Source organism: Amyelois transitella, chromosome 28, assembly GCF_032362555.1.
Source record: "Amyelois transitella isolate CPQ chromosome 28, ilAmyTran1.1, whole genome shotgun sequence".
NCBI lineage: Eukaryota > Metazoa > Arthropoda > Insecta > Lepidoptera > Pyralidae > Amyelois > Amyelois transitella.
Genome location: NC_083531.1, coordinates 4,729,859 through 4,744,880, shown reverse-complemented (window position 1 = coordinate 4,744,880; position 15,022 = coordinate 4,729,859). Strand labels below are relative to the sequence as shown.

The following is a 15,022-nucleotide window of genomic DNA, read 5'->3' as shown; positions in this document are numbered from 1 at the left end:
CTACTTGTCAATGTCAAACAACGTAACGTGAAAAGAAACAAAGAAATCAAAAATCAAACAAAACAAAATTAAAGAAATTATTAATTATATTACATTCTATTTGAATTGAAGGATTTAATCAGTAATTTATTCTTATTGTTTTGCTGCAATTTATTGTATTCTGACACTGTAAGTTTCTAAGACAACAACCCTCTGATAAAACTTATACATTTTGTGGTTAAACCTCTTCTGCATTTCCCCTCGTTATTGTATTAAACCTGCTTTAATTTCCACAATTATTTCTACATCTACAAATTTAATCCCCTAATTTCTACAATAGGATCATCCTATTTAACTCCCTAACTTTAAAATTTTTGTTTGCATAATATGAGTACAACAAGGTTTAAAATTTATATGTATACCTTCATATTTAATTTAATTGCAGATTATGAAAACCTCCGTAGAAATAGAATCTTTACGGACGGAACACGAGTCCGATGAACAGTGGGAAGTGCGAAAGAATTTTATGATGGAGCATAAAGACAACTTTGCTGAAGAGGAATTAGTAACTTTGGCACAATTGTTTACCAATATCGAATTCTTGGGATGCAGGTAAACACTTGCTATATAGAATACATACATACACACATATGGTCACGTCTATATCCCTTGCGGGGTAGACAGAGCCAACAGTTTTGAAAAGACTGATAGGCCACGTTCAGCTGTTTGGCTTAGTGATAGAATTGAGATTCAAATAGTGACAGGTTGCTAGCCCATCGCCTAAAAAAGAATCCCAAGTTTGCAAACTTATCCCTTAGTCGCCTGTTGCGACATCCATGGGAAAGAGATGGAGTGGTCCTATTCTTTTTTTGTATTGGTGCCGGGAATCAAATGGCACATTATGTAATATTTGCTAATTCCAGGTACCCTCCGCAGACCATGAAGAGGATAGCTCAGATGTCAGAGAAGGTTTCGGCGAAATATCGGGAGAGCAGGAAGAACAAATTGAAGAGGACTTTTGTTCAGGCCAGCGACGCAGCGGAGCAGAAAGCAAAGAGGTCTTTCAAATAAAACTATTCCATTTAAATGTGACAGCATTTTATTTATGACAGTAGTGTAGATAGTGTAAATTAAAAATAAATATATATGGGACAAATTAAGTGACGTATGGTTCCCGGCACCAATACCAAAAAGAATAGGACCACTCCATCTCTTTCCCATGGATGTCGTAAAAGGCGACTAAAGGATAGGCTTACAACCTTTTTTCTTCTTTTTTTGGCAATGGGCTAGCAACCTGTCACTATTTGAATCTATTTGAATCTCAGTTCTTTCATTAAGCCAAATAGCTGAACGTGGCCATTCAGTCTTTTCAAGACTGTTGGCTCTGTCTACCCCGTAAAGGTTATAAATGTGACCATATGTATTGGACAAATAACACAGATTGGGTTAGCCTCGTAGTACAAGACTTGTGTTAGGAGGTACTGACTCGACTATACTATATTTACTATATTTTATAATAAATTACTTACATAGATAAACCAATCCAAGACCCAGGACGATCGAAGAAGTTCCACTTGCCACGATCCCTTCATAATTCTTTCGCTTCGTCCACATTCATAACTCTCTTTTTTCATATCCCTCGCTACGCAGAAAATAAAAGGAGAACATCTTATTTGTCTTAATAGGTGGGTATATCTTTTTTGTATTGCGGTCGAAATACGTTACAGTAAGTATGAAAATAAAACTAATAATTTTCTAAAAATATTTATTAAAAATTCTCTCATAAAATAGCAATACTTACATAGCTTCGATAAGAATTTTTTAGACAGATGCCAAAAATAAACAACGGGTGAATGAAATAATTTTTCTAAACATTTTTATACAAACTTAAATTATGGGAAAATAAAAATAAATTAGCATTTAATATTTGCTTTTGAGACGTTTAATATAATTCACATTGCGCCCCTTATCGATTTTCAGCACATACAATTAGTTCGATAACTTTTTGTAATATAGGTATTCATGGGATTTTTATTTGCCTGGTCAGTCATGTCGCTTTGGCCAGCATTGCAAGCAGTAATTTAGGGAAAAAATATACACTTTGGTATATAAGAAAAATTATTTATAGTTCTATGAAAATACGCCATTGCAAAAAATAAAAACTAACTTCACTATTTATTACAATACTTTAAAAACACATGTTTGTTTTAAATTTACTTTTGAGAATTTCATATTCAAAGTGATACAAAATATATGTATAACAACCGCATCTAGATATTTTTTATTGTAATTTATTTCAATTGAGATAATATAGACGAAAAATTAATGTTTATTAGTTAACATAAAAATACAAATCACACATAATCATATTTAACAATAAAAGTCCTAATCTGCTTCGATTTCAAATTAATTTTAAGCCCGTCATCTTCATTCTTCAAATCAGCATCTTCGGATAATATTTTGTTTTTGAAATTACCATAATTCTCATTGAAACTCCTCGAAAATCTGTTCTCTGTCTTCCATTCCCATTTTTTATAATCTTTCAACAATCTATTCGCCGCTAAAGTCGTCTCTTCCAAAGACTTGACTTTGATATTTTTAAACAATTTATCCAAATCCACATTCAATGAAGATTCAACTTCGTTGATATTTTCAAATCTTAACAGAAGATCTTCACGCCACGGTTCCAAAGTCAACAAATGGAGACCATCAGGCAATTTATTATTCAACCAACTGTATTCATTTTTTAAATTCAACCAATTCTTCATGCTCATTTTGGGATCAGATACAAAAACTCTGGGATGTAAACTCATTTGCAACGCAACCTTTCTCACATCATGAGCATTCCTGTTTATCAAACCTCTATGAGTTATTCTTGTGACCAGACCTACACCGTTAGCAGTTTCATTCAGCGCTTCGTCGACGCCAAAAGCGTCATCATGTAACAATCGTCTGTGTAACATTAATTCAATTTCACCTTCAGACAAAGACGTGCCACCTTCCGATCTATCAGTAACTATAGCGAATTTTTTACCATCATCACTTATAGAAATGAAATTAGTGACCGGATAATAATTGCCAGCTATCGGCTCTTCCAGTGACACGTTCCATTGCGGTCTCTGATTCAATTTTCTCTTCAACAACTGTCTAGCGTTTGAATCTGTGTAAAACTCGCCGTTATTAATAATATTTGTCGTATATTTAACTACATATTCTTTGCCTGTATCATCGTTGACATCTATAGGGCCGACCACAGTGTCCATTTCGAAGTAATTGTCGTATGATCTTAGCGTGCTAGCGAAATTGTCGCCGCTTACTCGCGTTTCTCTTACTATAGGGCCGCTTATGTACCCATCTAGTTTAATATTGACTTTTACAGGTTCCGTAGCGTTGGGTCTGAAGATGTAAGCACCAGAAGACCTGTTGGCTCCACGATTATCACCAACACAACCTGGATAGTAATAATAGCCAATGGCAACTGTTGTATCTTTCTCCTGATATGTCATACCAGAATCGCCGACCGATATTTGAGCGGGCTGGAAAGGAAATTTGTCGTCAATAGCTTACATACATACATTGAACACGTCTATATCCCCTGCGGTGTAGACAGAGCCAACAGTCTTGAAAAGACTGATAGGCTACGTTCAGCTGCTTGGCATAATGATAGAATTGAGATTCAAATAGTGACAGGTTGGTTAGACCATCGCCTAAAAGAAGAATCCCAAGTTAATAAGCCTGTCCTTTAGTCGCCTTTAACGACATCCATGGGAACGAGACGGAGTGGTCACATTCTTTTTTTAATTGGTGCCGGGATCCACACGGCACTCATTCAATAGCTTTGTTTAATTCTAACATATGTATCATTGACTTTTCTGAGAACATCGGCTAACATTCAGACACATTTGAAGCCAACCAATTCTCTAACGGCGAGTGTAAACATCGTTAAGAAACTGGATGTACGGACTGTATGCCCTGTCTACCCCGCAAGGATTATAGACGTGGCTATATGTAATATATCTGTGAATACACTCACCTCAACCTGCATTACGCTATCGGAGACCATCTCAACAATTTGTGGCTCATCAGAAAGCATCCTCATTTCTTCATCATTCAATTTCGGAAAAACAGCATCTTTAGCTCTTCTGCTCATTTCTTTCACATCTTTCCTCAGAGCCAATTCCTCTTCAACTAACTTCTCGAATTCCTCAACATCTTTAACACTGTCTCTGTCTTTCAAAACGCCAAAATCTATGACACCCACATTAACATTCCTCACCAAATCTTTAGCTGGAGCGTCGGGTATATCACCTTTCACTATCAAAACATCGGAATCATCAATATTTTTTATATCAATCACATTTTCTTCGTGAATACTCTTCCAATAGTCGTTCATGTTGTAATAATTTATTTCTTTTGACTTTTTAGTGTTTCGTTTTGATCTTGAATTGGTTTTTTTTAGATAATAAGATCTGTATCCTAATGGCGGTAAAGTCGGCATGATTAGGACTTCATTGTTAGCTGTGCTTTTTCGTGTCGGTATGTTTATGACTGCATTAGCGATGGGCAGTAATTGGCTTTGAATTATTTTACCTGAAAAATTATATATTATTTGGAGGCCCCTTATACTACTTATATAGATAAACATCCAAGACCCAGGCCAATCAGAAAAAGTTCTTTCCCATTATAATGTAATATTAGCTGTGAGATTTAAATAAATAAATTTTCATTAATCCATTAGTTTATTATTTATTAGTTATTAATTGACGGCCTCTGTGGCGGAGCGGTAGTACGCTTGTCACAACATCGGAGGGTTCGAATCTCGGCCAGGGTATGATGAGAATAAAGTTTCTCTCATTGGCCTGGGTCTTGGATGTTTATCTATGTAAGTTTTTATTATAAAATATAGTGTCGTTGAGTTAGTATCTCGTAACACAAGTCTCGAACTTGCTTCGAAGCTAACTCAATCTGTGTTATTTGTCCTGTATATCAAGGGTCAGGTTCTTCTGCAAAGGTCGCGGAGGTCAGACGGGAGTCGCTTCGTGTAAAAACCTGACTCACACAATCCAGGATCCATGGATTTTAAATTTAATTTTCAAACTAGGTACCCATACATGCTAGAAATGTTAATGAAATAAAAATTTCAATATATAAGATACAATTACCATTAGGGTCACAAACCTCATATCCACATGCAAGAAATAAATAAATAATAAATATATACGGGACAAATTACACAGATTGAGTTAGCCTCGAAGTAAGTTCGAAACTTGTGTTACGAGATACTAACTCAACGATACTATATTTTATAATAAATACTTATAATACATAAACATCCAAGACCCAGGTCAATCAGAAAAAGTTCTTTTCTCATCACGCCCTGGCCGGGATTCGAACCCGCGACCTCCGGTGTCACAGACAAGCGTACAACCGCTGCGCCACAGAGGCCGTCAAAAAAAAAAAGTTAATAAAATAAAAAAAAAGAAATGTTACCTAATAAAAAAAAAAATTTAATAAAATAAAAAAAATCAATAAAAGATACAATTACCATTAGGGTCATACACCTCATAGGTCTGACTATTTCGCGTGACCACTGGTATCCTGATGGGTTCAGTGACCTCCCAAGCTAGCGGGTTATATATAGTTACCTTTAAAAAAATATCAAAATATTTAAGAGTACAATAGATTTATTAAATAAATTGTATAAAAGTGCCGTGTGGTTCCCGGCATGAATAGAAGAAAAAAAAACAGAATAGTACCACTCCATCTATTTCCCACGGATGTCGTAAAAAGGCGAGTAAGGGATTTATAAACTTGGGATTCTTCTTTTAGGCAATGGGCTAGCAACCTGTCACTATTTGGATATCAATTCTATCATTAAACTAAACAGCTGAACGTGGCCGTATCAGTCATTTCAAGACTATTTATTGGCTCTGTCTACCCCGCAAGGGATATAGACGTGACCATATGTATGTATGTATGTACGTATTTAACTACGTGTATTCCACGAGTATCATGTAAATAAAGATTAAATATCAATTCTATTCATTAAACCAAACAGCTGAACGTGGCCATTCAGTCTTTTCAAGACTGTTGACTCTGTCTACCCCGCAAGGGATATAGACGTGATTATATAAGTACCCGGAAACCGCCGAGCTTGCATGAAGAGAGTTATGAATGTGGATGAAGCGAAGGAAGTATGCAGAGATCGTGGCAAGTGGAAAGATGTAGTCTCTGCCTACCCCTCCGGAAAAGAGGCATGATTTTATGTATGTATGTATGTATGCATATAAGTATGTGTGTATGTTATGACATATTTATCTATGTACATATGTCATGACGCAGTTTTTGTGTAAATCTTTCCATGGTTGCAATTCTACTTGTGAAGTCTTTTAATTAGCAATCGCATTATATTATTATTAGTCTATATATATACTTATATATTATATATATAAGTATATATATATATATATATATATATATATATATATATATATATATATATATATATATATATATATATATAAGTAATATATATAAGTAATAATAATATATATATATATATATATATATATATATATATATATATATATATATATATATATATATATATATATATATATATATATATATATATACATATATCATATAAATTAGACTGTAAGACTTCCATCACTACATAGTATAAAACAAAGTCGCTATTTTAGTCTGTTTGTCTGTATGCTTAAATCTTTAAAATTACGCAACGGATTTTGATGCGGTTTTTTGTAACAGGTAGAGAGTGATTCAAGAGGAAGGTATTTATGTATAATAACATTTATAATTTTGCACCCGTGCGAAGCCGGGGCGGGTCGCTAGTATCATATAAATTAGACTGTAAGACTTCCATTAATAAATAAATAAATGTATGTATGTATGTATGCACTTACCACCAAATTGTCGGCGCGTTCGGACGTTATACAACTAGACTCGTTGTATTTACACCGGTCCATGTTCAGTACGGGCGGAGACGGGGCGTCGCCTTGTGTTATTTTACTGTGAAAAAAAATATAAAAACAGTTTTAAATTTATGGTAAAGGGTCAGGTCAAAAGTACCCGAAACCGCCGAGCTTGCATGAAGTGAGTTATGAATGTGGATGAAGCGAAGGTATGAATGTGGATGAAGCGAAGGAAGTGTGCAGAGATCGTGGCAAGTGGAAAGAGGTAGTCTCTGCCTACCCCTCCGGGAAAGAGGCGTGATTTTATGTATGTATGTATGTTTAAATTTATATATGTATATATATATATATACGTGCCGTGTGGTTCCCGGCACCATTACAAAAAAGAATAGGACCACTCCATCTCTTTCCCATGGATGTCGTAAAAGGCGACTAAAGTAGGCTTATAAACTTGGGATTCTTCTTTTAGTCGATGGGCTAGCAACCTGTCACTATTTGGAATCCTATCTTAAAGCCCAACAGCTGAACGTGGCCTATCAGTCTTTAAAAGACTGTTGGCTCTGTCTACCCCGCAAGGGATATAGACGTGATTATATGTATGTATGTATGTTTATCACTTTTGTTCTCGTGTAAGTGGATTTTTGTAATCTTTTTTTTGAGAATAAATTCTTTAAACCTATGTATATGTATTCTATTCTAAAAATAAAGACTTACTTGATAGCATGTCTTGGTATGAGCAATGAGTCCTCAATAGCCTGATCCAAAAGTCTCTCGTAATCATGCGTTACATGCTGTTTCTCAGTTCCTGTCACCGCGTCATGATGCTGCATGACGCCTGAAATATAAATATATATTTTGGATAACAGACTTCTTCCTTCTACCTTTTCCTCCCCTTTATTCTTCTCTCATATTATAGAACTCTGTCGTTAGTACTGACCACCTGTCCTTATAATATACTAGAGGCCGCCCGCGACTTCGTCCGCATGGAAACCCTATCAATCCCGCGGGAACTCCGGGATAAAAAGTAGCCTATGTGTTATTCTGGGTCTTCAGCTACCTACATACCAAATTTCATGGTAATCGGTTCAGTAGTTTTTGCGTGAAAGAGTTACAAACATCCATACAAACTTTCGCCTTTATAATAGTAGTAGGATATTTTGGATAACAGACTTCTACCTTCTACCTTTTCCTCCCCTTTATTCTTCTCTGATATTATAGAACTCTGTCGTTAGTACTGACCACCTGTCCTTATAATATACTAGAGGCCGCCCGCGACTTCGTCCGCATGGAAACCCTATCAATCCCGCGGGAACTCTGGGATAAAAAGTAGCCTATGTGTTATTCTGGGTCTTCAGCTACCTACATACCAAATTTCATGGTATTCGGTTCAGTAGTTTTTGCGTGAAAGAGTAACAAACATCCATACATCCGTACAAACTTTCGCCTTTATAATAGTAGTAGGATATTTTGGATAACAGACTTCTACCTTCTACCTTTTCCTCCCCTTTATTCTTCTCTGATATTATAGAACTCTGTCGTTACTACTGTCCACCTGTCCTTATAATATATATATATATATACACACGAGATAATCGCGGACAAATACATACACACATACAGGTCAAACTGAGAACCACTTTTGCATTTGAAGGCGGTTAAAGAGAACACCACGTCAAGAGAAGCACAAGGTTCGGAATAAGTTAGTTGTTAAATAAATTAATAGAGAAACAACGAGAAACACTGAGAAACACCGAGAAACACTCACCCATAGCACTTTTCAATTCGTCCAGCACAAACATGTTGTGTTCCTCCAAATTGGCCAACACTAGGAGTTGTTTTGCCACCTGTTTTAATAATAAAAAAAACGTGGTATAATACTTAAAAAGTCCGCCATTGCAAGTGATTTATTTCTTTTATAATTAATTATGTACTATTTCTTGAACTGTTGTAAATTCTGTGCGAAAAAGATGTGCCGTGTGGTGCCTGGCGCCAAAAAAAAAGAAAGAATAGGACCTCAACATCTCTTTCACATGGATGTCGTAAAAGGCTACTAAGGGATGGGCTTATAAACTTGGTACCTATTCTTCTTTTAGGCGATTGGCTTACAATCTTTTTCATAACAATAATATTTTTTATCTCAATTCTATCAGTTTCTTTCAGTCTTTTCAAGACTGTTGGCTCTGTCTACCCCTCAAGGGATACAGACGTGATTATATATACGTAATAATTTCGTAGTGATTTTAGATAAAATCCAATTAAGCGCGGCCTTGCAGACTTTTCAAAGTCCGCTGCCTCTGTCTACCCCGCAAGGGACAAAGACGTTGTATCTTTCATAACCTGTTAATACGAGTATTAATAATTTTATTATACGCAGCGATTACTATACGTGTTTAAAATGGTTAATTCCAATTTAAAACGTGGCCTTTTCATTCAAAGTCTTTCGCCTCCGTCTGCCCCGCAAAGGACTAAGACGTTTAAAATCTAGATAAACAAACAAACAAACCTGCAAATAATTATTGCCCTCCCTCTCGAAATATTTAGTTGTGGGTCTCGATGTGAAATAACCCGTCCAGAACGCGTTAGGATCGCTCGCATACGGAAAGAAATCGTCCTGCTTCGTCGGCAAAGTTGGACTGAAAATAAATTTGATTTACATACATACATACATATATAAAATCACGCCTCTTCCCCGGAAGGGTATTTACATACATACGTACATACATGTAGTGCCGTGTGGTTCCCGGCACCATAAGAAACAAAAAATAGGGCCACTCCATCTCTTTCCCATGGATGGGGTAAAAGGTGACTAAGGGATAGGCTTTTAAACTTGGGATTCTTTTAGGCGACAGACTAGCAACCTGTCACTATTTGAATCTCAATTCTATCATTAAGCCAAACAGCTCTGAACGTGGCCTATCAGTCTTTTTAAGACTGTTGGCTCTGTCTACTCCGCATGGAATATGGACGTGATTACAAGTTTATGTACGTACATACATAAAATCACGCCTCTTTCCCGGAGGGGTAGGCAGAGACTACCTCTTTCCACTTGCCACGATCTCTGCATACTTCCTTCGCTTCATCCACATTCATAACTCTCTTCATGCAAGCTCGGCGGTTTCGGGCACTCTTGAGCTGACCCTTTACCAGGACGTCCTTAATTGATTTACGATAATAACAAATAACAAAAAAAAAAGGAATGGGACCACACCATCTCTTTCACGTGGATGTGGTAAAAGGCGACTAAGGGATAAGGCTTATAAACTTTTGATAAAAAAAGAATGGGACCAGTCCACACCATCTCTTTCACGTGGATGTCGTAAAAGGCGACTAAGGGATAAGGCTTTTGAACTTGTGATTCTTCGTTTGGGCGACGGGCTTGCAACCTGTCACTTTATATGAATCTCAATTCTGTCAGTAAGTCAAAAACAGCTGAACCTGGCCTATCAGTATTTTTAAGATTGTTGGCTCTGTCTACCCCGCAAGGGATATAGACGTGATTATAGGAATGTAGGTATCAATTAGTTTTGTTTTTATTAGTTATTAATTGACGGCCTCTGTGGCGCAGCGGTAGTACGCTTGTCTGTGTCACCGGAGGTCCCGGGTTCGAATCCTGGCCAGGGCATGATGAGAAACGAAACTTTCTCTGATTGGTCTGCGTCTTGGATGTTTATCTATATAAGTATTAATTATAAAATATAGTATCGTTGAGTTAGTATCTCGTAACACAAGTCTCGAACTTACTTCGACGCTAACTCAATCAGTGTAATTTGTCCCGTATATATTTATTTATTATTATTTACTAGCGACCCGCCCCGGCTTCGCACGGGTGCAAAATTCGGAAAAAATTATACATAAAAACCTTCCTCTTGAATCACTTTACCTGTTACAAAAAACCGCATCGAAATCCGTTGCGTAATTTTAAAGATTTAAGCATACAGACAAACAGACTAAAATAGCGACTTTGTTTTATACTATGTAGTGATTAATTTAATATAAAGAGATACCGGGTTCGAATCCCGGCCAGGGCATGATGAGAAACGAATCTTTCTCTGATTGGTCTGCGTCTTGGATGTTTATCTATATAAGTATTAATTATAAAATATAGTGTCGTTGAGTTAGTATCTCGTAACACAAGTCTCGAATTTACATCGAGGCTAACTCAATCTGTGTAATTAGTCCCATATATATTTATTTATACATATAATCACATCTATATCCCATGCGGGGTAGACAGAGCCAACAGTCTTAAAAAGACTGACATGCCACGTTCAGCTGTATGGCTTAATGATAGAATTGAGGTTCAAATAGTGACAGGTTGCTAGCCCATCGCCTAAAAAATAAAGAATCGCAAGTTTACAAGCCTATCCCTTAGTCGCCTTTTACGACATCCATGGGAAAGAGATGGAGGGGTCCTATTAAATTTATACATAAAAACATTCCTCTTGAATCACTCTACCTGTTACAAAAAACCGCATCGAAATCCGTTGCGTAATTTTAAAGATTTAAGCATACAGACGAACAGACTAAAATAGCGACTTTGTTTTATACTATGTAGTGATTAATACTCACTTGGCGTCCTTTACAGCTTTGAGATAACAATCCGGTGTCGAGTAGAACAAGGTCACGTTCTGACCTTCTTTAGCCGCTTTTAGATTGGCATGTCTGGAAATTACACCAAAATTTATTATTGCAATAAAAAAATGCCGTGTGGTTCCAGGCACCGATAGAAAAAAAAAAGGAAACGACTTCTCCAATAGATAACACGAAAGAGATATTTGGCTTTCCCATGGATGTCGTAAGAGGCGACTAAGGGATAGGCTTATAAACTTTGGATTCCTCTTATATGCGATGGGCTAGCAACCTGTCACTATTTGAATCTCAATTTTATCAACAAAGTAAAAAAGCTGAACGACACCTTTCAGTCTTTTGGACTTTTCGTCTTTTTGAGAAGACTGTTGGCTCTGTCTACCCCGCAAGGGATAAAGACGTGACTATATGTATGTATGTAAGTGAGTGAAATGTGAAATGAAAACCTCAAGCAGTGAATGGAGACGGCATGCGCATACAAAAATCACTGAGAAATAGTGTAGTGTAAAACATGCTATTACGAGTATTTTCTATATAAAATCGAAAATTTTTAAGATTAATTATTCCATATTTATATGTTCCGGGTTCCAATATAAAATAAGAATAGGACCACTCCATCTCTTGCTCATAGATGTCGTAAAAGACGACTAAGGTATTGGCTTATAAACTTGGGATTCTTCTTACAGGCGATGGGCTAGCGACCTGTCACTATTTGAATCTCAATTCTATCATTGAGTCAAACAGCTGAACGTGGCCAATTTTTTTTTTTTTTGAGACTGTTGGCTCTGTCTACCCCGCAAGGGATATAGACGTGACCATATGTATTAGCGCCGGGAACCACGCGGCACTACACCGAATGGACGGACGGCCACGTGACCATATACACACATACATATGGTCTCGTCTATATTCCTTGCGGGGTAGACAGAGCCAACAGTATTGAAAAGACTAAATGGTCACGTTCAGCTTTTTGGCTCAATGATAGAATTGAGATTCAAATAGCGACATTCATCGCCTAAAAAATAATCCCAAGTTTGTAAGCCTATCCCTTAGTCGCCTTTTACGACATCCATGGGAAAGAGATGGAGTGGTCCTATTCTTTATTGGTGCCCGGGAACCACACGGCACGGCACGTGACCATATGAATGTATGTATTATGTATGTATTACCGCCGGGAACCACACGGCAATATACCGAACAAACAGAGTCTGTAGACATAACGTGGACTTATGAAAAACTCACGTAATTAACTTATCCATGTTGACAAACCACATCGACGCATCTTGATAGGTAAAATCACCCCCCATGGTTACAGCGATGTTGTTCGTTCTATAGCATTGAGACTGTTGTGTCGCGTACTCCAGGAAATCGGTGATCTGAATTGTGGTGATGATGATGAGTTGGTGATGAATAAATAAATATGTATGTATACATATACGGGACAAATTACACAGATTGAGTTAGCCTCGAAGTGAGTTCGAGACTCGCGTTGCGAGATGCTTACTCAACGATACCTACTATATTTTATAATAAATACTTATTATATATAGATTAACATCCAAGACCCAGGGCCAAACAGAAAAAGTTCTTTTCTCATCATGCCCTGGCCGGGATTCGAACCCGGTAAGATTAGTAAAATGGTTGTGATAAATAGAATTAAAATTACAATTAAATAATTCAAAAAATTGTCCAGTTTCTTCTCGATCCTAATTATTACATACATTCGTACATACATATAGTCTATATCCCTTACGGGGTAGACATAGCCTACAGTCTTGAAGAGACCGATAATTTCAGCTTTTGGTCTTGATGATAGAATTGAGATTTTAACCAAGGAACGAAGGAATAAATTAATTTGACGTCAACCAATGTTGTGAAACCAAAAGATATATGACAATTATTAAGTGATATGAAGTGTCCCATAATAAGTTAATAAAATTTTTGAATTTCAACATTCGCATCAAATGTCAGCTTGCTAAACCCAGTCGTTCCGGACCAGCGTTGTAATTGTCATTAGTCAGTTATTAAAAAAAAAACAAATAAAAACAAAGGAATCTTAAAAAAAAAAACCATAACGTTTTATTTATTTATCTCGCTCTGCGCCAACGCCAATCTCCTGTTTGGTTTCCTTCCACCCAATTACAATGATATTAAGCCAACGGTTTCAGCCGCTTTAAAAAAAATATAATCCAGAGAGAATAAAGATAAGTTCCCGCTTAGTGCTCCTCAAAAACATGTCGTATTCAAGCTTACATACATATAATTACGTCTATATCCCTTGCGGGGCAGACAGAGCCAACAGTCTTGAAAAGACCGACAGGCCACGTTTAGATGTATGGCTTTATAATGGAAATGAGATTCAAATATGGGCCGTTTCCAAGTGGAATCCTTAGTTTTATCCTATCCCGTAGGATCATGACATCTATGGGATACCCAAGTTGAAGCTTATCCCTTAATCGCCTTTAACGGCATCCATGGGAAAGAGATGCGATTGGTTCAATTTTTTAGTGCCGGGAACCACACGGCGGAGTATTTAAATATTTTTGATTTGTTATTTCAAACATCAAAACAATTAGACAAATCAATGCTTTATATCTGCGCTTGGATACCTGGATTATTTTAAGATTGGAAGAAATCCAGGAAAAAAATTGGGATAAATCCGCCATTGTACATATTTTGTAATTCCAGAAACTGTATTATATATTTTTTTTGTAACAAAAACTTTTTGACAAACAATTAATACATGCAAACATACATAAAAATCACGCCTTTATCCCGGAACGGTAGGCAGAGACCACATCGTTCCACTTGCCACGATCTCTGCACACTTCCTTCGCTTCATCCAGATTCATAACTCTCTACATGCAAACTCGGCGGTTTCGGGTACTATTGACCTGCAGGCCAATTCTGCTTTTTATTAACCGAAACAGTTCGGATGCGTTTCAGCTTGGTTACAGTTGCGTTTATATTGTCAAACGGTATTCCAGTAACTTTACGTTGATAGCTGAAACGCAAATGAAACGGAAGCGGTTGGTTATTTGCTGCCGATGCAAAACCGTAACTTTGGACAATTCAACCAATGCAGAACCGTTGCGTTTCGGCCGGACCAACTGTCAAAAACTTATCAGAATACGAAATAATAGCCGAACGGCAAACGGAAGGTTACGCGTCCTTTAGCAGAATACGACAACCAAACCGTTTCGGTTGCGGAACCAACGCGTTACGGCTTCGTTTTGACAAATTGTTAGTAGAATACCAAAAGTTGTAATCAATGTGTTTCAGATCGGTTTCGGATTAAAATAAAATAGCAGAATTGACATGCTGACCCTTTACCAGGACGTCCTTAATTTGATCAAGATACGACAATTAATGATCGAGCAAATAATTTTACACAAGAAAGCGTAGGTACATATAATAAATTTTCTCAAAAGATAGTATGTGCCGTGTGGTTCCCGGCACCAATAGAAAAAATAATAGGACCACTCCATCTCATTCCCATGGATGTCGTAAAAGGCGACTAA

General features: G+C 36.8%; 2 protein-coding genes across 5 annotated transcripts in view; one reads left to right on the top strand and one right to left on the bottom strand.

Annotated features, from left to right (window-relative positions):
* On the top strand, positions 1-1,066 carry LOC106137548 (partner of xrn-2 protein 1). Its single transcript, XM_013338394.2, has 3 exons — positions 1-168; positions 425-591; positions 903-1,066. Exons 2-3 carry the CDS (start codon positions 428-430, stop codon positions 1,048-1,050), a joined length of 312 nt encoding a protein of 103 aa, XP_013193848.1. The 5' UTR covers positions 1-168; positions 425-427; the 3' UTR covers positions 1,051-1,066.
* A 664-nt stretch (positions 1,067-1,730) lies between these two features.
* LOC106137550 (lysosomal alpha-mannosidase) overlaps positions 1,731-15,022 on the bottom strand; it is a 28,875-nt gene continuing 15,583 nt past the window's right edge. For 3 of the 4 annotated variants that reach the window (XM_060952216.1, XM_060952214.1, XM_060952215.1), the window contains 8 exons: positions 11,484-11,576; positions 9,418-9,547; positions 8,680-8,758; positions 7,629-7,749; positions 6,906-7,011; positions 5,525-5,624; positions 4,013-4,569; positions 1,731-3,515 (listed from right to left, as the gene is read on the bottom strand). In XM_060952216.1, coding sequence (XP_060808199.1) covers positions 2,334-3,515; positions 4,013-4,569; positions 5,525-5,624; positions 6,906-7,011; positions 7,629-7,749; positions 8,680-8,758; positions 9,418-9,547; positions 11,484-11,576 — 2,368 coding nt within the window. In that variant the 3' untranslated portion in view covers positions 1,731-2,333. Of the gene's footprint in view, positions 3,516-4,012; positions 4,570-5,524; positions 5,625-6,905; positions 7,012-7,628; positions 7,750-8,679; positions 8,759-9,417; positions 9,548-11,483; positions 11,577-12,743; positions 12,878-15,022 lie in introns of all 4 variants that reach the window. The other variant, XM_060952213.1, reaches the window with a different exon arrangement.

Excerpts from the sequence above, each read along its gene's own strand:
- LOC106137548 (XM_013338394.2), top strand. The coding sequence starts at position 428 with ATGAAAACCTCCGTAGAAATAGAATCTTTACGGACGGAACACGAGTCC. Across the intron at positions 592-902 it reads ATCGAATTCTTGGGATGCAG|GTACCCTCCGCAGACCATGA; the intron begins GTAAACACTTGC and ends TGCTAATTCCAG.